The sequence below is a fragment of the Parambassis ranga genome, chromosome 19, assembly GCF_900634625.1.
Source record: "Parambassis ranga chromosome 19, fParRan2.1, whole genome shotgun sequence".
Lineage (NCBI taxonomy): Eukaryota > Metazoa > Chordata > Actinopteri > Ambassidae > Parambassis > Parambassis ranga.
The window spans coordinates 6,527,446-6,551,523 of record NC_041039.1 but is presented as its reverse complement, the minus strand read 5'-3'; the positions used below and the strand labels follow the sequence as shown (position 1 = coordinate 6,551,523).

Sequence of the window (24,078 nt, the reverse complement as noted above, 5' to 3'; positions counted from 1 at the left end):
GCCTGCCTCACAAACATTCTGTCACTGAGGATGCAACCGCAAATTTAAAGGTTTGTCAAACACATTTTCAGTTATTTATTTGAAGTAAAAAAAAACTTTCAAGATGCTATACAGAAAACTAAAGGTTTAAAAAAACATAACTGTTTCAAACATGAGATATGATTTTATTTCATTCATACTGATACGTTTTAGACAATAATTGAATCCAACTGGTATACGCCTATGTTCTTTTTCTGGCAGCAGAGGGCAGTAATCTCCACTTATGAACTGAGTGTTTTAACACTTTTCCCATGCATAGAGGCATTTTTAGGTTTCATGGTTGAGCCACTTCCAGATAAAAATAAACCAAGAAGAAGAAGAAGGTCCAGCAGTTTGGCTGTCACTTTGTAAAAGTAGGCACTGACTGTAAAGTGACTGTGATGGAGACAAACAGCCACTTGGTTTAACCTGGCAAAGTGGTCATTGATCCTGAGGTGAGTTCATTTGGTTTTTGAAAAGAAGCACAGAGTACATTTGTCATGTCTGCAGTAATGAGACAAAATCAGATAAAAAAAAGTCCTATAGCCAGTTGCTAAAGAAAAACGCCCATCTGAAAATAAGAGGAAACGATTTCATCATGAGGAATAATTAGGAAATCAAGACATGAATAGAAAAAAAACTATTCTACTCTCGGCCTCAGAGGCCTTTGTTGAAGTAGACTTGTTGTACTGCGTCTCCATACTGAGACTTGATGGAGTCTCTCAGCTCAGGCTCCAGGTTTGACACCGCAATCGAGCTGCAAGAAGGGGGGGAGAGCAATGGTTAATTATGGAAAGGATAAAGCAGAAAGTGCTTTAAATGCATCATTACCATCTCTGAGGGAACAGAGAGCAGGCAGCAGGCACCATGAAGACCAAACTTTAAAGAGAAAAAAGTTATTTAATAATTAATCTATAGGACATCTAAATCTCTCTGAGCCTGTTACTGTGTACTTACAACACTCCGACCATCATCACTTGAAGGGGCCCATGGAGAAAAGTGATTCTCTACGTAACACACAGAAAGAATAAAACTTGAGGATAGATGCACACATTTATCTGACAGCAGCAAGAGGACATGAATAAATGTCTGACCTGCATGAACTTGTATTTTTCCAGTCTTTGCATGATGATGGGGAGGATGACTGACAATGGAAGAGAAGAATATCAGGAGACTGAGAGGACAATGTATTTTTGGTCATTGTGGTGTTACATTTAAAACAAACATAAAGCATGCACTTGAAAGCCATGGAGGGGTTTTTAGATTTCAGAAGGTTAATATTAAATGTTTACATTAATTTATGAGATGAAACATTTTGCATACTCATTCCTGGTGCAGCCATGGTGATCCGTGAAATGACCACCTGACTGATGCCTTTTATCGCCGCTTTCTGCGAAGGAGATACAAGAAAAAGATTTAAGAACAAATGGGGGGGGGGGTTCTAAATTGGCTTTAAGTGTGTGAAGACAGCTGACCTTAGAATGACCCAGTTTGTTGCCGTTCTCATCTGTGACAGCAATGCCGTTCAGAATTTCCCTGAAACACAGAAAATATGCTAAATAAATAAAGACAAGGAAGCCATGCTGAAATGTTGTCACGGAGGAGCCTGCGCTACTTGACGACTGCAGCAGACTAAGGGACATCAGGATGTCACTGTGGTTTCTGCAAACCGAGAAAATCTGCTTGCCTCGGTATTTTTTTTTTTAGAAGTTCAAAGAGCAGAGGAGGACTCACTGCTGCCTCATCATAGGAATGTTGACACAGTTGGCGGCTGCCACCGCTGCAAAAGGAACCCAGCGAGCCACGAGAGGAGGAGCTCTCTGCAGCAGACGGGAGGAGAGGGATCACTATGAAACACCTGTAAACCTTTTACTGCTGTGGTTAATTATCTGCTGTGAGTCAGGAAGTGATTGTTTCCAGTGATCCAAGAGTTAAACATCACCACTGACTTCTGACTGTATTTGTACCTTTGTGTAGAGGTTGAGTCCGACCGCTGTTGCCAAGGCTGTGCTGGTTGCTGTAATGTAGGCAACTCCGATTTGCCTATGAGATGCGACAGTGGCCCAGAAAATCCATTAAAATCCATTAGCAGTATATTTTTTGTTGTATTCAGATGGCCTGAGACACACTACAATTACACTAAACAGGAAGAGCCTGCTTAGTGTGTAGTAGAGAATGGGCTTTGTGGGCAATATTTTTTAGTGTTCTGACCTGTATTCAGCTCATACGCACAAATTGAGCTTCTACAAATATTTTTATATTAAAAAAAAAAAAAAATTAAATGATTTTTGTTCGGGCTGCATTACGGCACAATGTATAGATGCTAGCTAAGAGATGCTAGACTAGGAAGCCCCATGAATGTAGCAGGACATTATAAAGTGTAACACATAGATACAGCCTATAATCACCTAGAAGGGGCTCAGCCTGCTTTCACCACAACGCAATCAGAGATAAGATGGATAGTGAGCTAACAGATATCTAAAAGCCAACATTAACACTATGAATGAAACAAAAGCTTTACTGGATCATAACACCTATGAGATCTTACTTGGGAGTGATAGGGGAGGCAGCATTACGGTTGGTGTAGTTGACCAGAGCATTGAAGGACTGATTCACCCACTGCCAGAACACCACAGCGGGAACTGTCCTAAAGAACAGACAGCCATGAAACCTCAGTGTAACAAAAGGATGTAGTGAAATGCAGCTCGTCCTTTTTGCTCCTTGCTTTACCTGTAAAACTGCAGCATGAAGCCAGTGATGGCCATCCCTCCGGGGACTTGGAAGGACATGCGGCCGATGAGATTCATGCGGTCTCCTGTATCCGGGTGAAAGGCTGAGTCATACAGCTTCTTAGCATAGTGGAGCTGCTCCTCTGTTGTACCAGGAGGGATAGATCCTGCCCTGCAGAACACAAAACACAAGCACAATGAACACACCTCGACACTTCTTTCCCTCCTTTCTTCCCTTTCCCCACTGATCAAAAACGTTTCTCCAGGGGCCTTTCTTTAACACAACTGACACACTTGGTTAAAATGTATACCAAGTCCTGTGTAGAGAAGATTGAAGCAAGGCGTCTGGACTTGTAGAGTTTTCTTGAAGACATTTTGCTGCTCATCCAAGCAGCTTCATCAGTTCTAACTGTTTGGTGGGGAAACATGGTTTATATGTGGTTACAGACCTATGTGGGTGGGTCTGGGTAAAAACTTACAAACAATAGCACTAAATGTTTCCATACTTACCTGTGATGTTCTGGCTGACTGGGCCAGGTGTGTCTAACGACTGGCTAACGACTATGAAACTGCCGGAGGGGGACTGGTTGACAGCCCTTTGTTCTTACTGTGAGTATGTGCAAACTTCCTGGGAATGGATGGAATCACTGCATTGTATGTGGTAGAAAGATGATGTCTGAGGCCACCACCTCTGTTAAGGGAAGGTTTTTCCAACTTAACATAGATGGCTTCCTTGACTCCTCTTTCAAACCACCTTTCCTCCCTGTCTAAAATGTGAACATTGTTGTCTCAAAGGAGTGTCCTTTGTCTTTGAGGTGGAGGTGAACAGCTGAGTCTTGTCATGAGGAGGTGGCTCTCCTGTGCTGAGCCATTCTTCTGTGGAGTGGTTGTTTAGTTTCTCCAATGTACAGATCAGAGCATTCCTCACTGCACTGGACTGCATATATCACATTGCTGTGTTTCTCCCTGGGAATCTTATCCTTCGGGTGAACCAGTCTCTGTCTCAGTGTTGTCATAGGTTTGAAATGGACCGGGATGTCATGGTTGTTGAAGATCCTGTGGAGTTTCTCTGATACTCCTGACACATATGGAATGGAGATGTTCTTTCTCCGCCTGGTGTTGTCCTTCTTCTTGTTGTTGGGGGGTCTTGTTTTTGTGGCTTTGATGAGTGCCCACTTGGGGTAGCCACAGGTTTGCAGGGCCTTCCTGATGTGGTGTTGCTCCTTCTTCTTCCCCTCTGAGCTGGTTGGTACAGTTTGTGCTCTGTGCTGCAGGGTCCTGATGACTCCCAGTTTGTGTTCCAGTGGGTGGTGTGAATCAAACAACAGGTACTGGTCCGTGTGTGTGGGTTTCCTGTACACTTCCACATTGAGGCTCCTGTCCTCCTCAATATGTACTGTGCAGTCCAAGAAGGCCAGATTGTTCTCCTTGGTGTCCTCCCGAGTGAACTTGATGTTGTTATCCACTGCGTTGATGTGTTCTGTGAACCGTTCCCCTTCATTGGTCTTAAATTTTTACCCAGGTGTCATCCACATATCTAAACCAGTGGGTGGGGGTGGTTCCAGGAAAGGAACTCAGGGCTCTTCTCTCCATTTCTTCCATGTAGAGGTTGGCCATAATAGGAGACACAGGTGATCCCATCGCACAGCTGTGCTTCTGTCTGTAAAAGTTCCCATTGTACTGGAAATAAGTGGTGGTCAGGCAGAGGTCCAGCAGGTCACAGATGTGGTCTGGCGTGAGGTTGGTTCTCTCCTTGAGTGTGATGTCTTGTGTGAGGCACGTCCTTACCATCTCTGTGGCTACTGATGTAGGGATGTTTGTAAGTTTTTACCCAGACCCACCCACATAGGTAACCACATATAAACCATGTTTCCCCACCAAACAGTTAGAACTGATAAAGCTGCTTGGATGAGCAGAGAAACGTCTTCAAGAAAACTCTACAAATCCAGACGCCTTGTTTCAATCTTCTCTACGTATGATGACCTGGATGACTGAGAATCTTCATCAACATGTACCAAGTCCTGTGTTTTTTCACTGCAGGAAGTCAGGTGGCTACTCTGGGGCAGCCTGTACTTACTGCATGTTACTTCTAATCAGCCTTGAAGAAGGGCACGGGCGGACAAGAAAAAAACAAAGTGAGAAATAGGCCAACCAGGAGGTGCATGCGTCACCTCATTACTCCTTTAAAAAATAACTACTGGTTCTGCCCCAGATTCCTGCTATAGTACAACACCAATTGATTATCAAGCTCCAAGTTCCTGCTGTAGAAAAACACATACTGGTAATGGTCCCCCCACCCGAGTTCCTGCTCCTGTTGAAAACTGTTGAAACTGCTGTAGGAAAACCTCAGTATGTCTAATTTTAATAGGGATATACATGGCAACATGAATCTACTAGAAATGGGGCGTGGTAAGCATTTATTAGCATTTAAAGATAAAAACTGAAAAGTGTGCGGTACTTTGCAAAACCTAAAAGACACATATAAGACCCAGGTTATTGCTTACTACGATTTTTATGGTCCATTTTAGCCATTGCAGCATGAAGATCTGTTGGGTTTTGTTTAATTCAAATTTAGGTTTGTTTGGCTGCAGTTTCATGCACAGATGCTAAAAAAAGTACCACCAACCTGCAGTTCACCTGCTTTCCCTGCGTCACGTCGCTTACCTGCAGCTTTCTACTAAAGCTTTGGCTTCATCCAAGCGCGTGTCGGATAGGAGCGCTGTTCGACAGTCAGTGATGTTGAAGAAGTGTTTTAGACGGCCCATAAATGTAGACTGATCCCATCGTGGTGCGTCAATGTCGAATGAGCTGAGAGCCATCGTGGATGTTATAAAACACAGCCCAAGTTTAAAGCATGAAACAGTCTGACAGCTTCTGTTCACTCTGCAGGTGGTTACTCAGGTCAAACCCTGGAAATAAAACGGAGGAATGTTATAACTTGGTTAATGCACCCAGGCTGTAACTGAAATATAAAACTGGTTAATAGTTAATGTGGGAATTCTGTGGCAATCTAGTTCTCAGGTTTAAGGCGAACATATCCCTACGCAAATACAAACTCTTATCCTATCCTAAAAAAAGCCAAATCCCAATCTTCTACTAGTAATCATTGACCACAGCCTGGGAAAGGCTTTCACATTAGCTGCAGGCTCGCCTTAACCAACCAGAGGAGCCAACACCTGCTGACAACAGCTCTGTCCATCCAAATGTCCCACTGTACATTTACATTAGGACCTGCAGGTTTCTGATGAAATGTAATTACAGAACATGAGGAGAAGGCGCTGTCCTGCACTTCGCTTAGCTGCGAACTGCGCTTAGCTTGGTGGAACAACATTTTTTGAGGCTGTGCTTAAAAAGTAGGTTAAAGGGCTACACAAGCCGGTGGGGCTCACTGAGCAAAAGCCAAAAGTCAACATGGCCCTACTAGGATGTAAAACAAAAACTGAGAATTACATTATAACTGCAGCTTTAGAATGTTTTTTTTTGTGCAACAGACAATCCTGATATAACCCCTTATCTAGAAGACGGTCTTCACTCATATCAGACAGGAATCAGACAGAAATGTTTAGTAAAGTAACTGTGAATTAAACAGAGTTTGCCCCAAAATCAAATATTCATATTTTTCCCTGTGGACTGCAGTGCTTACATGCATTAGTGGGTTAATGCACCCAGAATGTTTTGGTGTGTACTGCAGGGTTTTGGGGCTATTGGCTGTGCAACTGTCCAATAAACACACACAGCATTCATCCATCCATCCATCCATCATCTATTAACCCGCTTTGTCCCGCAGTGCAGGGTCACAGGGGGCTGGAGCCTATCCCAGCTAACTATGGGTGAGAGGCGGGGTACACCCTGGACAGGTCAGCAGACACACACAGCATGTTGGAACGAATTTGTATCAAACTACACCTATACTATCCCAAAGCAGAGAGCAATGTCTCTGTCCATGACAACAGGTTTGTGCTCGTAACATTGTGACTGGTTATAAATGTTATTGCTGTCCACTCGTCATGTACAGAAGCATGCCAAATTCTCCACAGTGACAGATTCATGAATATAAGGGACATGAACAAAAGAGTCATGACTTTTAGATTACTTTTTGTTCTTTATCAAGGAATCCAAACAAAGACCCTGACAACTGTAAGGCTTCAGCAACACCTACTTCTGCTGGGGTTATTGATCAGTCATTGATACTTGAATGAGTACATTCATGTATCATCTTGTAAGAGGTTCTAGCCTTACAGGTAGTAAGGGAATACAGCAGCTACTCATTAGAAGCCACTGCTACTGATGAGTTTTAGTAGATGTAAGTGGGTCAATGGCGCAAACCTCAACTATACATTTATAATGTTGTAATAACACAAAATGAACTTTTTCAGCCAGCTGATCCATGTATTGGCATACTGCAGCACACGAACTCTGAACAACAGGCTCGCAGAAGCTTCATAAACTGGATCAACTAGCCAGATTACATCCAGCCTCTGAACACATCTGGACGCACGGGGTCTCAGCAGTCATAATCCAGTCTCTCGTAATCCCATACACGCGTGCAGGAAGTGTGTGTAAATACATAAATGCAGAGAAGTAAAACCTGAGTGAAGCTTGCAGACCTGACTGCTGTGAAAAGAGTTAAAACGTGTCAGTCGGAGCACACAGAGTGATGCAACACAGCACTCAAATTACCAGCTGAACAGATTTCTACGAGCAAAAAAACACAAAAGACACGCAGGCTTCAATCCACACAGAGAAAAACACAGAAAACATACCTTTGTAAGGGCTCTCCAGCCACCACACACCGCAACCTGTCAGCTAATCAAATGTGCTCGTTTGGCATAGTAAAGAAATGTGCACGTGTCACGCCGTCCTCCAATCAAAAGCTGGGGCAGCTCCTTGCGTTACAGCTTCAACTAGGAAACACTAAATGGGACACCATACATGTTGTCACCAACTAAAATTAACTCAAAGATCATAAAAAATAACGTTAGCCAATATTCTAGTTTGCTATTAGAATGCAATACTACTGTTATGCTAACTAGCTATTACCTCTGACTGACTCATGACTGGCTTGTGTCAATTTCGCGTTAAAATAAAACAAGCAACTTTGTATAAAGATACGTGAATGTAAAATATGTAGTTCACATAATGATGAATGTAATGTGAATGTATTCCTGTTTGACATAATAACTGTTTAGCGGTTAGCTAACTAAAGTCGCCCTCCATATTTGGTGCGTCCATGTAACTTTGTTTAAAACGGAATTTTAAGCACAGCAGTGGGGAGGTCCTTTCGCGTCCTGATTAAATCTTCCACCGAGTAAAGATTATTCCAGGTGTGTAGTAAATAAACAGCAAGATTAAAATAAAATCCAATATAAACAGTAATACACTCGTGTTTTCTATACGGTGTAAACGTTGGTAAAAGTAAAAAAAAGGCACATTTAGTTTTTTTTTACACTCAGTACGTGAATGCAACATGAGTCCGAGTTTGTGCGTAACGGTGCGTCTGACGTCACCCCCCTTAGTAACCCTCGGTGGCGTCTCCAAGAGAGAAGGCAAGAAGATGGTGAGTTTAATTTATCGCAATAATTAGCTATTAACTACAAAATATCGATCATCGTGCGTGCACGTGCCCACATACGTTAACGCACGCGTGTATTTTGATCAATTCTGCTGCTCGATACTTGACGATAAAATAAACAAACAGCTGCAAATGCTACCTTGTTGCTTCGTCCAGTTATCAGGGGAGATTAGCTTAGCACGTTAGCTATGTTTAGCTCCCGTTTGCGCGTCGTCAACTAGTCATTGAAACAACTAAAAGGACTGACATTAAAAACCTAAAATAGAATGACGTGACTAGATACTTACAGGAAAGATTGATGCTTTAAATTTACTGGTGCAAATAAGAGAGCGTCAGCTCATAGGCAAAATCCAGTGATGAATAGAAACGCACTTGCACGGCCTGTTGGTGAAGAGGTGTATTTCTACACAGGTGGTTTAGCTGCGGCAGTGTCTCCCCCATCGGTAAAGTAATTTAACTAATGCATTGAATTAAATTTTTAGTAATATATGTATGTTATGTATACATGTTGTAGGGATTGCTGTCCATCCTGCGCAAGCTAAAGAGCACACCGGACCAGGAGGTGAGGATACTGCTGTTGGGTCTGGACAACGGTGGGAAGACCACCCTGCTCAAACAGCTGGCATCCGAGGACATCAGCCACATCACCCCCACACAGGTAAGGAAAGGACAGCTCACACACTGAGCTGGCAGTTTTTTAAGGTATGTGTGTCTCATCAGTTTCTTCTTCTTCTTCCAGGGATTCAACATTAAGAGCGTCCAGTCTCAGGGATTTAAACTCAATGTTTGGGATATTGGAGGCCAGAGGAAGATTAGGCCATACTGGAGAAACTACTTTGAAAACACTGATGTGCTGGTGAGGTTTTATATCCACTCATCCAGGCTGTAGATATTGTTTAACAGACTTGATAACGGTAAGAAATCCTTTTTGTTTCAGATTTATGTCATTGACAGTGCTGACAGAAAGAGGTTTGAAGAAACGGGTCAGGTAAGTCATAAGCTTACATAGTCACATGTAAGTAACTTACTGCTATGTTAATTAATGAAACGTTACATTCCAAGTTTTGTGCATCTTTTTGTAATCGATGTGTGTGTGTGTTTCAGGAGCTGGCTGAGCTGCTGGATGAGGAGAAGCTGAGCGGCGTTCCTGTGCTGATTTTCGCAAACAAACAGGATCTGCTTACAGCCGCCCCAGCCTCCGAGATCGCAGAGGGTCTCAACCTCCACACCATCCGGGATCGCATGTGGCAGATCCAGTCCTGCTCCGCCCTCACCGGCGAGGGGATCCAGGTGAGCAGATGACTTGTCCTGTATTTGTATTTCTTCTTTCATTTCTCTACTTACTTATACTGCAACTGCTTTCTGAATCCAACCCAGGAGGGAATGAACTGGGTGTGCAAGAGCGTCAACTCCAAGAAGAAATAGCTTCGCTTCTAGTCTTCTAACACTCAGGAGGAGCAGCACACACACACACTGCACCCTCCCGAGCCTTAGTATGATGGGATACACCTGTGAATGTACACACACTACTAATCCAATGTGGACTTGGAGTTTTTTTTAACCCCCTGTGTTCCTGCTTCGCTGATGTTTACTAATCTCAGCACTTCTTCTTGCGTTGGCCTCGTTGAAAGAGGAGCGGCCTTGAAAGGGAATCCATGCCAGGACAAAGACCCCGCCACTCCCCACCCCACCCCCTCGGTCCCCCCTTCCCCTTCAACTCCTTGCTTCACATATACTATCTTTCACCAGGAAGTCCACCTGTTGACCAAAGCGCCCTGCTCTCTCTTCTTCTTCTTCCACCTCCATCTGTGTTTTTTTTTTTTTTTTTTTTTTTTTTTTTAACCATTCCACGACGGCTGTAAGCAGCACATTGTTCCAGCTATGGCTCTGTTTGAAGTGAGGTATATTTTTTTTGTAATTTGTTTTATTTATGGTGAAGTAGAGTGCTTTCAGACAACTGCTTGTGTGTGTGTGTGTGTGTGCGTGCACAAATTCAAGGAGAAAATGTCCCCCAATACTAAAGAATATTAATGTACACGTCAATATGTATAAAAGTTAAAATGAATTAAGACTACATTTCTTCGGATCACCTGTAAATAGCTGGGCCCTGTGCATCCATATGTTACGTTATGCACATGTTATAGTCTCTGTTACCCTGCTGTACTTTGTAGTCTATAATGTTTGCATATCCTAATGTGTGCTGGCAGATTTTTTTAACAGAGTACTGTATGTCCAGATGCATTTCTTATGTGTGGTTAAAGGTTAGTGAGAGGGTTACGTCTTTTTTTGGCATTTCCTTTTGATATTATTGAATGTAATCTGTTCAGATTGGAGATACTGTATGTGAATAAAAAAAAAAAAAAGTTAAGATGACCTCAAGTTGATTGTTGCTAACTCACAACAAGGCTTCCAGGCTCTTTACATAAGCAGGTGGAGTCAGCTGTTTACGACAGCAGCCAGGTGTGTGTGTGGAGAGGTCTCTGTGTAAGAGACAGCTGCTGGCCGAGCTATGAGTTCACTCGCAGAAGTCAGCATTTTCACCATGGTGACGATGGCACCATCGGATCCCTTTAGGTGATGAAGCTATAGACAAATGCAAATAGTTAACTTGTAACCTCCAACACGTTCAAATAAGCAAATCTGATATTGTAGATGTGAACTTTGACTTCTTAAAATGTCAAATCATTGTGTGTTTAGTCACTGCCTGTGTTTGCTGCACCTGGAAAAGATCAATAACTTCCTGTTACAAAACGTCCAAAGTGCAGTCTGAACGCAGGTGCAGCAGGTGGTGCTGCATCCACTCAGCTGAGGGCCTACGATCAGCTCACAAAATACAGCAGAATTATTGATTATTTTTTTCATCCTGGCATATTCCATTTTTAAATAATATCATAATAATAATAATCCTAAAAGCTGGGGAAGGAGATATTTGGAGGTGTTACAAGTGCATCCCTGGTGTAGGAACAGTGTGCTGCCCTGAGCTGTACTCTGTGTAGCATTGTATGTATTTGGGGGGGGGGGGGGGATTCACAGAGACCTCAGAGGCTCGCAAACAGCCTCTTCTTCTACTCTCACAAAGATTCACATTGTTCAGCCTTCCTGTTCCCTCACACAGCACAGACTGAATGTGCAAGTGTTGTTCTTCATTTCTCGCCCCTCTAACTTTGACTCAAAGTACTGTGGAAAACGTGACATGCTAGGAATGTCTAATGAAAGTCTATTTGTCTTAAGTTTTAGGCTACAAGGCTACATGATAGTTAGCTTAGCTTAGCATGCATACCAGAAATAGACAGCCTGGTTTCAGTAGTTCACATGTTTTTTTCACCTATTCCCAGCCTTTAAACTAAGTGGTTGTTTTTTAAGAAGATAATTCTAATTAATGACAAATTTAGCTAACTTTGGACTAAACCTAAAGAACCTACATCCTCCTGTTTCTGGCAATTATGCTAAGCTACCAGGCTATTAGTGGTAGCTTGGCTACGGGTTGTTGCTGTTGTCTGTATTATGAAGACACAATGTACTAAGCTGTGTTAGCTAGCTTGGAATTGTCCGAAGCTAATTCTTTTTAGCCATCATTCAGAGCTAACAGGATGTTAACGGTAGCTTGGTTTTGATTGTTATAACCAAGATATAGCTTTAGAAGCTGGATGGCACTTTTAACCAGCTTTGGATAGAGCCAGGCCAGCTGCTTGTAGCTCTCTCTAAGCTAAGCTAATAGGCTGTTCTAGGCAGCCAAAACACTAAAGTTAACATAATTTCCCATAACTATTCCTATGCAGGCCTGTTGCAGTTTTGAGTACAAAAATTCCATATGTGGGCTAAAAAAACAAAAAAACCTTTGTTTTATAGTTTTCTTTTTATGTGTCTGTTGAAAGCTCTAAATGAGAGTTATGCGGTTGTTTTATATGTGAATAAATGTGTGTGTGTGTGTAAGGGTTAGGGAGTGTGTGTCACATATCAGAGATGTAGGCGACCGGATTACTGCCTTCTTCTGTCTCCTCGTGGATGAAGCAGCTGTTCGACAGCTGTGCGTCAAGTGTGAGAAAGTGTGTGTGTTGGGGGGGGGGCGTTTGTTAGTGTGTCAGAGAAAGTCAGAAAAGCAGTTGTATAATGTATGCTGCACCTCTGACCTCGCAGCTCTTGGCCGCCTGTATCTCTGCTGAGGTTTGCTGACGTGAGAAGAAACAAAGCTTCAGCTCGAGAGGGGAAAGAGGTGGGAGGAAAGATGAGGGTGGAGAGAGAAGCAATATGTTTGAAATGTTTATTTTTTACGTGTATGTTAACCACTGACTGTTGGTAGGGGGAAAGAAATTAAACTCAAACCGAAACGTAACCGAGACTGTTAAAACATGTCAAAGTTCATTCTTAACTTTGACGCATTTAGTGGCTTTCAGTTGCATCACGTGGTCCACATCACAACAATTTAAAAACACAATCTCAACACAACATCCAGATGGTTTTGTCACCACTCTTGCTGAGAATAAATAGTCTGTTTGATACAGTTTTCATGTCTGTATGTTACATGTTAAGCAATTTAGCTTAGCAAAAGCAAGGAAGCAAAGAATAGAGATAACCAATCAATGTTTTTGTCTGCTGTGGGCAGGCCTATCCAGCAAGGTGTAACAGATAGTTTAGCTTTGTCAGATGGTACACTAACATTTTCTTGATGTGCACATGAAGCCATTATGTGCAGCAGTTTAGACTTTGGTTAAAATACATGAGAAGTGACACCAGGCTAGCTGTTTCTCACAGTTTGGTGTCTGTATGCTAAACTAAGCTGTTTTGTGGCTGCAATTCAAGCTTGAAGTGGACAAAGCTAAGCTAGGTGTTTGCAGCCTTTGAGCTAAGCTAACTTGTGACGTCAGTTCTCTCTTAGTGAGGGCTTCCATTTTCATCCACAAACCTGAACTCATACGAGTGAACCTCTCTCCCATAAGTTTCCACTGTGTCCGCTCACACACACACACACACACACACACACACACACACACACACACGGATCATCCCTTCTGTGTGAATGGGATTGAGGCTCAAAGTGCTGGGTAGGGGGAAAGCCGTAATTCAACAGCTTAACCAGGCTGAACACACACACACACACTGTCTCTATGACTGTACTAGTCATCTCAAGACTGTGTTCTCTCCATCCTGTTTTCTCTCTGCAGGCTTCCACCCCCACATGTTCATGAGCCCTGTTTGTACTGAGTGGACACAGAGGCAGTTTTGTTTAAAGGGGTTTGTCCTCCATTAATGTGCCTTTCAGAAGTGCAGATTGTGCCAAAGCACTAGAAGGAGGATGTTTTTCTGTGAAGAGTTTGCAGATGAATGAAACAAGAAATAAATAATAATTCAAATACTATAACACACTGTTAGTTTTGGTCTTTTTATGGGATTTATTCAGAATATCGCTACCTTTATCTTTTAAGCGGCGATGTTGTCTAACACACAGCTGACACTGGTTGAAATTTGTTCATTTATTTGGAACCCTCCTCCAAATCATGTCTGTCATTTTTCCCCATTTCACAAAATATTTACAAAAAAAGATACTTTTATGTTTTTCTTTTTTTCCCCTAGTTTAAGTTAGCTGTTGTTACGGCTCCTCATAAGGATGACGAACCATTGCTTACAGTTTCAGTACAGTCGTCATTTCTTTTAGAAAAAGTTCATGAAAAACATTCCTCCCATCCTTCGGTCTCTTTCATACACACATTTTAAGACAGTTCTTCCCCCACTGTTCTTCTTTTGGGTGCTTCTTTAAAGAAAAACAAAAAAAAAAAACCTCTTCCTTGCATGCTTTCAGCTGCAAACAGGAAGCCAAGAGCTTGTGTGCTTTATTGAGAGGAAGTGACATCTTTGCCCTGCAGGAAGTACAATTACAGCATCATCAGATCATCCAAGATGCTTGATTGGTTTGGTCTGGTCTGTCCAGTTCTCTCTCTCTCTCTACAATCAAAGAGTCTTTCTGGACAAGCATACAGATGTACCAAAATAACACAAAATCCTAGTCAATGGAAAGTCATGATTTTTCTGTCCTTCTGTGACAGCAGTAAGGGAGTGCTAGGAATGAGGGCTGAATTCTCTCAAAAGAAAAAAACAATGCAGAGGGCTTTGGATGCACCTCTATCGTCAGCGTGAGTCCCAGGCATAGCAAGGCGTCCACAAGTGCATTGTGGGTGTTCCATGGAAGAGCATTTTGTGTTCGAACTGTAACGATTCCATCCCTGAACTCCGTAAAGAAAAGGAAGAAGTGCCGTGATGATGGAAATTTAGGAGACCGAACCGGTTGCCCCTATAACTTTTCAAAAGGATTCTATCAAATAAAATGGAGGAATAAAATTACAACACTGATAACATATAAGGCAAATGACCTTGGTAAAACTTGAAGGGGGCGATTACATCAGAGGAACATGAGCTCAACACTGCATGGTATGAGCTTTTCCCTTTAGCCTCAGTGAGAGATTTTCTAATCAAAGTTCATTTCTATCAATCCATCTCCTACACTATAAATAAAACGATGCATATCTGACCCTCTTCTCCTCCTCCTCCTCCTAGGCCTCTCTCTTGTACAATGTTGAGCTGTGTTGTGCCAGAGTGAGCAGTTTTACATATGATACACTACATGAGACACTGACGGAAAAAAAAACACAAAGAAAGGAGGAAAATAAAAACACAAAGAGATCGACCCTGCCCCCGAATGTGTTTACATGTTCTCCATCAGATATAAACATTTTTAATGTGTGTATAGTATAACTGTTTTTTCCGGGTAATACATCGGTAAAGGTGTGCTATTTGGGTGCCTGTGTCTATATCCAAGTGTGTGTGTGTGTCTGCTTTGTTAACTGGTGACGTAGTGCTTTGTTGAGGGCTGCCCGTACAGCCCGTAGAAATCTGCGTGTCTGTGTGTCTGTGAGGCGTCTATCCAGTCCCTCACTGCCAAGCCTTGCATGGACGGACCTCCGGAAGCCAAGCCAGGAGGAGGTGGGTAGTCCTGGGCGCTGACCCAAGGGAAAGAACCGGAGCGTGGGTACGGGGGATGGCTGCGGTGGCCCGACACCGAGGGCACTCCGGAGCAATAGCAGTTATCCATCGTACACACCAGGATCTTGCGTCCGCCATACTGAGGGAGCACAGCCTGCTGGGAGGAGTGTGAGGAGCTGCTGCCTCCGGGAGGAAAGTGTGATGAGCCGAACACAGAGCTCGAATGGTGGTTGGACAATGAGCCGCTTCCACTTCCTGTCCCGCTGCTCTCGCTGATGTGAGGTGGGCCACAGGGGCCAAGAGGCTGCTGATTGGTGGACTGGCCTTCTCCAGAGGCGGAGCCAGACCCTAGGTAGGGCTGCTTGGCTAACGCTGAGGAAGAAGAGGAGGAAGAGGTGGACGAGTCTTTAAAACCCGGAGTGGTGTTCTTTCCAGTGTTCCCGTTTCCCTCTGGGAAGGCAGTGGAATGTTTCCGTTTCTCTGCTCCAGAGCTGGAGCTCTGACCACTGGGATATGCAGGAACAGACTGCAGAAAGGTCGAGGGAGGGGTGAGGGGAGCTGAGAGAAAAGGTAAGAAAAAAGGAGGAGGTAAGTGTTCACATTCACAGGAATCACGCTGCATTAGAACCCAACAGATCCTACCTTCAAGTGCTCTTTTCAGGCTTTTTTCTCTTTTTGAGATCTCCGAGAGGAATAGTTTGGAGTTCAGATTCCCAACTTTGTAGGGAGGGAGACTGCTGCCCACACATGCCTGAGACCTGCAACAAGTGCCAGGAAACATGCAGAACTCAAGATAAGATGCCTACTTGGAAACATTTTGCAGTCAACAGACCCACAGGCAAAAAAAATCATTACATCCATCCACTCTTCTCTTACCTGTCCGTGAGGATTTTAACTGGCTTGGTGTTTTTCATGAAGCTCAGTTCCTCTGCCTTACTGAAAGCAGTGTTGATGGAGCTCAGCAGCTTCTGGGCCTCATGGCGCTGCTCCCCGAGAGCCAAAACCTGAGCCGCGTTCTCCTGGCAGAACCGAGACTGAGCCCGATCCAGAGCTTCCAGTGTCCGGCCGAGGTCCTCCTCCAGGAGCTGGTGCATTCGCTGGTACTGCAGGCGCACCTCTTCCTTCAGCTCACACACCCTGTCCTGTAGACAAAAACATACACATATATCAATCCACTCAAAATGCCAGGAGCCTTGTGCAAAGCAGAATTGAAAAAAAAAATACTTCCACATACCTCCACCACACACTTGTCAGAGTCCAGTTTGCAAAGCTGTTCTTCTATCTCCTGCACTCGTTCCTCCACGCGCTCCTGCTGTCTCAACAGGTTTTGCTGTAAGGTGAAACAGAGACAAGAAATGTTAGGTGTGACCTCAGCTAGCTACCCCTCCCTGTACGGGAGATATTAGAAACTGGGAGCCGGCTAATTTAGTCTCCATCCAACACACAATCCCTGTGGGGGAGGAGGGAGGGGGACACTGTCATAGCAACCAACAGCTATTTTGTGTTTGCATTAGTGAGCGAGGACTAATGTTGGGGGAGCAGAGATAGATAACTGAGCAGAAAAGGCACCAGCAGTTTTGTTCTCCCCTCAGTGCACCTCCTCTCTGTCCCACACCTCCTCTCAAGGCTGCTCTCTGAGCTGTGGCAATGTTGTGGCAACAGCACTTGTTATTTCTGGGCTGATGATGGCATGTGAACAACATCAGAAAAGAGCTCAGGCCAAGCTAAGACGTTTAGGCAAAGCTTGTGGCCAAAATAAGGGGGAAAAATAAGGTTAGTGCTAGATCAACATCCCTTCACTGTGAATGTCATTGACACAGATTTGCTAATTCTTTATGTTGTTAATATTTAATGGGAAATATGATAATCCTCAACATTTAATGGCGGATACAGATAAGATGGAAAAGACAAAAACAATGGGAGCATGTAGCAGCTCCTCCCGGGGAACTGTGTGGTGTTTTGAGCTACATGCTACATAGCTATGCTAAGCAACTAAAACAGCTTTTTAGGAGTGTGAAATAATGGCCCCTTGATGGTCACCATCTTGGCTTCCTGGCAGAAGGACTGCCATCAATTTTTGAGAAAATGGCAGCAGTGGTATCATGCAGTGTTAGCTTTGTAAATTAGCAATGCAAATGTTGTTCAGGTGAATGCTTGAAGTGTATGACATAGACATGTATTAACGGTAGGATCCAAAATGAGATGCAGTTCTGTAGCATATTGTGTTGCTGTGTGATCATTTGCTAATTAGCACCAAAAATTAACAGACAAAAATTAAACTATAAGATATACTACATAATGAATCTGATTTGTTGACATTTATGATCTAGTTCCATTGCCAATTTTGACAGCAAAATAAAATGAAAGTCACAACCTGATTGGATAGCTTTTGTGATAGATGTTCTGTAAACAAACAGTTTTTTATGATTAGCCACCACTGGAATAAAAAATATTTAGTAATTAGCTTGATATAAATCAAAAATGTTGAGGTGTGGATTTCAGTTGTTGCAAACAGGCATAAACTTTCATTGTGATGCTAGTCTTGAACAGTCCGTCTTTGAAAAGCAGCTAGACAAAATATGTCATTAAACCAAGTTAATAATTAGCTGTGTTCATCAGACTGAAGCTTTGCTCACAAACCACCACTAAACATCACTGTCTGGCCATTCAAACCAATTTGTATCAATAGCGATCAGCTGCTGCAGAACCTGAAGGGAATGAAAACCTGCATACTCCTGGGCCTCGGTGGCACATGGTTGGGAATCACTGCCCTAGATATCTCTCACACACACACACACACAGTTGGCATGGTTAGATCCAGGACGGTGACCTGGTTGTACTGACTGATTGAGTTAGGCTGTGAACAGAAGCCAGAGGGGGGGGTAAATAGGGCCGAAGGGGGGGGGGGGGGGGGGGGGGGGGGGGGGCTTGTGCTTCAAAAGGGTGGGGGCAGCTAAATGTACGTATAGGATACCTTTGGGGTGGGGGTGTGCTTTAGCTGTCATTTCATTACACTGTCTTTTCCATCAGAGCCACCAGAGCAGGGAAGCAGGGCCACAGGGAAGGTCAGTTCACACCAGGGGTGGCTGGTAGATGATGTGAGGGAGGTGAAATTGGTCGGGGGGGCTGATGGAAGGCTGCAGGCGCCTGTGTGTGTGTGTGTACGTGCCTTAATCACGTACACACACGTATCAAAGACTGTATGCCGATTGGTTAAAGGCAATACCCACTTCCCTTCTGGTTAAACTCTGAGGTAAACAAAGGATGGAAGATAGGAAGAGCAAAACACAGGAATAAAAAATGGGAATCAAAAGTGAGAAATGGACAGATGAGGAGGTGCTTATTACATTTACATTACATTTTTTACATATTACGAAGTGAGAGGTATTGGTTGATAAACCCAGGCTGACTATTAAGCCTCATGCCAGACCAGAGTTCCTGCAGTGAAAAAACACCTTCAGTGGTAAACATATGTAACATCCCATCACCTGGTGTACAGTAAACTGTGATGTTTACTGTTTCAGATTTTTTTTTACACCCAGAAACCCTGAAAAGAACCATAAGACTTTAAGCTTTCTGACTTTCCTTGAATGCATCTGGTAATGGTTCCTTTAAGCGTTACATCTGTTATGCTACATGACATTTTTCATTCATTTAATGTATTTAGCCAGCTCTCTACCCATTTGGTGAACCTGACTGCACAGCTGCTATTTCAAATGATTACTCAGCATTTGTCATGGAAGGAGGAGTGAAGTCACGTTAACACTGCAGAAATCTTTAATGTGCTGATATCTTAATTTTACTACAGGTGTGATTTGACGATTTTTTTTTCCAGTTAGAAACAAAATGAGAATAGAGAAGGTAACACATCTTTTACAATTCAGCCCACCTGCTGGCCCTTCATGTGCCCCAGGTGACTGATTAACTATACATAAAGCTGAGCAGTACCAACAGGAAATACACCATGCCATGAGACAGTTGACACATTAAACAGGGTGTTGAGTGGACTATATGAGTCAGTCAGCAGGGTTGTGGCTCTCCGTCATGTGTCGCTTGAAAAGACACCAAACCTCCAAGAACAGAAGAAAAAAAAAGACCGCAGAATCAAGTGACGAATCACTTTAATCCCCCTTCCCCTTAACCCCCCCCCCGCTCGGCACTGGCGATCCCTGAGCTCGGATGCACCTGTGCTGTGGAGATAAGGCCCTCTGAGGGCCTCTCATTGTTCCACCCTCGACTGCATTGTTTGTCATTCCAACAGATGAAAATGGAGGCTGGAGTGGATCACAACTGAAAAATGCAAGATAAACTCAAAATGCAGATGTTTCCTTGAGTGGAAGACGCTATTTTTGATTTTGCAAATGATTGAAAAGTATCATAGGAGCTATGTACCGTAAAGTCTCCACATGATGAAGATGGAAATAAAACAAATTCTTTTCTTTGATGATGTTTGCTTGATAGCTACAAAGTGGGTGAGAAAGTACTCTAGCTTGTGTGATGCTGTTGTAATGCACTTTACACATTGATCACCAACGAATGGACAAGGTAGGCTGCATCTAACGATTACCTTCACAGAACACAATGTGAAAAATTTGAATGTCTCACTTGGTTTGAAAACAGAAAATGCCCCCTTAAATAACTAATCAATGAACTGATGCATGTTTCTTTGCGTCCCAAGGTGAGACTTCCACACAAATATGAGATAAATAAATAAATGTGTGTTGATTTGGTGCATGTGTGTAATGTTTCTTACTCTGATGTCATTGCGTCGCAGCTCCACGTCAGTGACAGCGTGGCCATGGCTGGGGTGGCAACGGGCGAAGCAGCAGTACTGGCACACAGCTGTCTGCTCGGCTTCACAGTGGTACAGCCTGTACTCGTCGTGCTGCGGGCAGGTCCAGGCCTTCAACGCCTCCGCCTCCACCAAAAGGTGCCCAAGGGCTGAGCACGGCTGCTGCAGGTGTGTCTGGACGTGGGACTGGCAGCATGGGGCGTTGCAGCGCAGGCAGACCTTCACTGCAGGGAGTGGTGGGCCTCGGCGGCACAGGATGCACTGCAGCACCGGCGTGGTGGCCTTCTCCACACTCAGGGCGTTGTACTTCTCGACTATGTTGGACAGTTTGTGGTTCTTCTCCAGGCTAGGCTTCTGCGTATAAGCATGATTGCACTCAGGGCAGCGAGCCAGCGAGGAGTCTTTGGCCCAGGCCTCACTGATGCAGCCCCGGCAGAAGTTGTGCTTGCAGGGCAGCTGGATGGGATCTGAGAACACGTGCAGGCAGATGGGGCAGATGAGCTCCTCCTCGAAACAGTTCCTCCATGTCTCAGCCATGTCAGAGGCCATCATGGCGCAGGCAGGCATACACTAACTGTTTTCCACAGGCTTCTGCGTCCCTCACACACACACACACACACACACTCTCTCTTTCTCAATAGGAGTCCAGGGAAGAAGATAAAAACAGACCAAAAGCCGTCTCCCTGACGGATGACGAGTATTGCTTATTACTGCAGCATGAAGGCAAATTCCAGAACTAGAGAAGGCTTCAGGCAAGGATGACAACACCTTGGTGATTTCACCATATACAACAGGGGCTGACGTGATGCAGATTACAGTAAACGGTGCTTTCCTTTCCTCTAAAATCACACACACACACACTGGGCCTAACTTTCGCAGCCTCTGTGTTTGTGTTTATAGGCCTACAGGAAGCAAAAAGCCTGTCTGCTACAGGTAATGCAAACAAGGCACATAGAATTCAATATCTACACTTTTACCTTTGTGACCAGGAGGTGACTCAATCTCCGTGTAGCACATGAAAAAAAAGATACTTGATCCTTTCCTCCTGTCCTCACCTTAAGAGATCCCGGATTATGATTGACTGTGGACCAATTCAGCATGAGTCCACACCCTGATTACTATCCACACAAACAAGCTTTTTCAACCTGAATCTGTTTTATCAGGACCTCAAGGACGCTTCAATAATCACACAAGGCAGCGCAATGCTTTTGTCCGCTGAATCATAAATAAGTGCCGGAGCAGCAGCCTCCAGCAGCAATTTAATTATATATACACAGCTAGCGAGAGAAGTAGCCGAGAAATGCTGTTCTACTGGTCAGACGAAGAACACAGGAACCTCAGGCTCTCCAATCTGACATGAAAGCAACATCTGATGAATTATAACGCTAGCTATGTGGTACAGCTCGCATATCTGTACACAAGGCCTTAGCTTCTCCACCGGTCCTCTTGTCGACAACAAACGCCTTATAATCTCATTAAACAGAAAATCATACCAGGGCCATCATTTCGAGCCTGTTTACTGCATAGTTAATCGTTTTAATAGTCGAGTCCGGCTCCTGCGCACAAAACAAAGGGTTTTAGGATCCGCAGGAATGTTGGCTGCTCTTGCAGGGACGTTTGCTTCCCCCCTCGTCCGACACATCTATCAAATATCTCCCCACACAAAGATCAGATTTAATATTATTTTTCAGCTGTAGCTTCTTTTTTTCACGCTGGTCTCCACCGTTTTTGACTATTGTCGCCTCAGCCTTTAGCTAGCGACATATTTATCTACTTCCTTATCTCGGTTAAATCGCGTAAATTACCTCAGACGTCACCTCACCATTTTCTACCATCGCACAGGTACAGATAAGCACTATATTCTCTCTGTTTTCCCACAAGGACTATCGCTGTTAACACAAGCTGTGGACATTATTTATTTTAAAGCCTTCTTATTTATATATTTGACTGGTAAAAAATACAAAAATATACCCTCCTGGTCTTAAAGGGGACGTCGCGTTTCTGTCCTTGTTAGGGCTAGCTGTCATCAGCCATCTTGCAAATCCTCATTTAGAAAAAAAAGAGGCAGATATCCGCCGTGGAAAGGCTGTGGGCTGTTTCACCAAAGCTGCTTTTCGATAGCTGACCTACACACACACACACACTCACATCAACGCACAGTCCCGTCATTATAAAAAACGCCTTTTGTTTCGGTATGGTGGGCTCGAAGGAGAAGTCTTTGGACGAGGGTATTTTTTCGGTGCCTGGTGTATCCGGTGTGAGGCGACTCCGTGGTTCATAAAAATCCAACACGGTTGTGAATAATAATGTGTGTTTCCTCCCCCTCTTTCTTTCTCTGTCGCTATCGGCCAGGCTTTAGAGAGAGGAGGAATGCAGGCAAGCTGGATTAACCCAAAAGTCAAGAAAACAAGGCTATTGGACGACTTCCGATTTTTGCTTTTCAAAATAAAACTGTGTTTCCGGGCAAACCCCGGCTAGCTAAACAGCTAACTAGCTTCAGATAGAGCCAAAGATACTCAACACAAGATTAGTCTAATTATTTAACCAGAAACATTTCTACGTTAGCATTCTGTAATATTATTTTCCAGTACTATAAAAAGCTATGTAGACTTAGCTTTAGCACCTAAAGTTCCATACTTAAATGACTAGCAGCTACATTTAACAAGAAAGATTACACATTATGCTAATGCACAAAATACATATTTCCTGTAATTGCGTCTTCAGAATTATTTATACTTCATTTAGCTAAAAATGAGACCTTCAGCACCAAAAATGGTGAAGTTTTCTAATACATGGTTTACACAATCTCTTTTTATAAATTGCTTTTTGTTGCACTGAAACTGGGTGACGGCTTTATTCTATTCTATTCTATTCTATTCTATTCTATTCTATTCTATTCTATTCTATTCTATTCACAGCAAGTCAGGGTGACTTTTCCATCACAGGACTTTAAAATGTTCCAAACTAAAATTTCCAGACATCTCTGCGAATATTTCTATTATCACTTGACCCATCCACATGCACCTAGTTCTAGTATTGTGTGGTCTTAAAATTCTACAGTGCAGTCAGTGCAGCACAGCTATAAAATGGCCATCAACGTAAATAGCAAATTCATTTAGCTTTATTTTGAAGCCTCGCGGGAGAGCTTCCTGTCTGATTCAGCCTCTCTCTGGCTGACCTGACGCAGTTTCTCGGCAACATCAGCTGCCCCCTCTCCCTTTTCCTCTTCGTCCACCTCCTCTTCTGCCTCCCCTCCATCCCTCCCTCCTTCCGGATAAACGCTACGACCGTCACGTGACCTTTCACACAACTGATGTGTGTCACGTTTTTAAAGAAAGAGAGAGAGGCAAACCGGGGGAGGAAGGACATAGAATCATACTTAAGGGGCTTACTGCATTTGTTAATGGCCTGGACGGTCATCATGTGTGTGTGTGTGTAAAATATTGCTGTAATAAACTTGCAATGTTCCTCACAGTAGGATAAAAAAAATGTTTTCAAATACTTTAAAGGATCTGTACGTACAAATATGAAAAACTTAAATGCAGTACACCTAATGCCCACAGGTGCCACCACCACGGTTTTTAGATTCTCAAATTTAAAACCTTCACACTCCTTTGCAGGTTTTACTGGTTTTCTGTTATTCGGCGAGGTGTGTGCGTTTGACAGACAATGGGTCATGTTTGAAGATATTATTGTGTGGTCTATAAAATTTACAACAGATATGTTTTACCTGTTTTGTAGACAATTGAAAAACCTGCAGATCAACCCCCCTAAAATCGAAAAATCAATTAATAAATAGAATTAGTTTCTGTTGTGATATGTAACCAAAACCACTTCATCCATGTGTCAATAAAAATTTTGGTTACGATTAAACACCGAATGTGTAAGCCCTAGAAATACAAATATTAAAAAATGCATGTGTTCCAACACATGACGTATGACGGACAACATTATATAATTTATAAATGACATTTTCTTTACCAAGGAAAGAA

At 43.3% G+C, this 24,078-nt stretch overlaps 3 protein-coding genes across 4 annotated transcripts; 1 reads left to right on the top strand and 2 right to left on the bottom strand.

The window, feature by feature from the left end:
* Positions 1-143: 143 nt before the first annotated feature.
* On the bottom strand, positions 144-7,970 carry sfxn2 (sideroflexin 2). 2 transcript variants are annotated; one of them, XM_028430875.1, is made up of 13 exons: positions 7,788-7,970; positions 7,511-7,661; positions 5,412-5,656; positions 2,749-2,919; positions 2,567-2,665; positions 1,986-2,061; positions 1,753-1,838; positions 1,494-1,554; positions 1,342-1,408; positions 1,113-1,162; positions 976-1,025; positions 850-897; positions 676-775 (listed from the first exon to the last, which is right to left on the bottom strand). In XM_028430875.1, exons 3-13 carry the CDS (start codon positions 5,564-5,566, stop codon positions 676-678), a joined length of 963 nt encoding a protein of 320 aa, XP_028286676.1. In that variant the 5' UTR covers positions 5,567-5,656; positions 7,511-7,661; positions 7,788-7,970. The 2 variants fall into 2 exon arrangements, with proteins under 2 accessions (XP_028286677.1, XP_028286676.1); XM_028430876.1 differs by having other exon boundaries at positions 144-775; positions 7,511-7,969.
* A 244-nt stretch (positions 7,971-8,214) lies between these two features.
* On the top strand, positions 8,215-10,587 carry arl3b (ADP ribosylation factor like GTPase 3b). The gene is made up of 6 exons (XM_028430382.1): positions 8,215-8,304; positions 8,834-8,977; positions 9,059-9,175; positions 9,257-9,307; positions 9,424-9,609; positions 9,697-10,587. The coding sequence occupies exons 1-6, from the start codon at positions 8,215-8,217 to the stop codon at positions 9,742-9,744; spliced, it is 636 nt and encodes a 211-aa protein (XP_028286183.1). The 3' UTR covers positions 9,745-10,587.
* A 3,188-nt stretch (positions 10,588-13,775) lies between these two features.
* On the bottom strand, positions 13,776-22,511 carry trim8b (tripartite motif containing 8b). The gene is made up of 5 exons (XM_028430730.1): positions 20,048-22,511; positions 16,529-16,624; positions 16,171-16,436; positions 15,937-16,052; positions 13,776-15,852 (listed from the first exon to the last, which is right to left on the bottom strand). The coding sequence occupies exons 1-5, from the start codon at positions 20,651-20,653 to the stop codon at positions 15,152-15,154; spliced, it is 1,785 nt and encodes a 594-aa protein (XP_028286531.1). The 5' UTR covers positions 20,654-22,511; the 3' UTR covers positions 13,776-15,151.
* Positions 22,512-24,078: the final 1,567 nt, after the last annotated feature.

Coding starts and splice junctions, on each gene's coding strand:
- trim8b (XM_028430730.1), bottom strand. CDS start 20,653: ATGCCTGCCTGCGCCATGATGGCCTCTGACATGGCTGAGACATGGAGG. Junction 16,625..20,047: donor TGCGACGCAATGACATCAGA/GTAAGAAACATT, acceptor TTCACCTTACAG/CAAAACCTGTTGAGACAGCA. Junction 15,853..15,936: donor CCTGAAAAGAGCACTTGAAG/GTAGGATCTGTT, acceptor CTTTTCTCTCAG/CTCCCCTCACCCCTCCCTCG.
- sfxn2 (XM_028430875.1), bottom strand. CDS start 5,566: ATGGCTCTCAGCTCATTCGACATTGACGCACCACGATGGGATCAGTCT. Junction 1,409..1,493: donor ACAAACTGGGTCATTCTAAG/GTCAGCTGTCTT, acceptor TCTCCTTCGCAG/AAAGCGGCGATAAAAGGCAT. Junction 776..849: donor TCTCTGTTCCCTCAGAGATG/GTAATGATGCAT, acceptor CCCTTCTTGCAG/CTCGATTGCGGTGTCAAACC.
- arl3b (XM_028430382.1), top strand. CDS start 8,215: ATGAGTCCGAGTTTGTGCGTAACGGTGCGTCTGACGTCACCCCCCTTA. Junction 9,308..9,423: donor GGTTTGAAGAAACGGGTCAG/GTAAGTCATAAG, acceptor TGTGTGTTTCAG/GAGCTGGCTGAGCTGCTGGA. Junction 9,610..9,696: donor TCACCGGCGAGGGGATCCAG/GTGAGCAGATGA, acceptor AATCCAACCCAG/GAGGGAATGAACTGGGTGTG.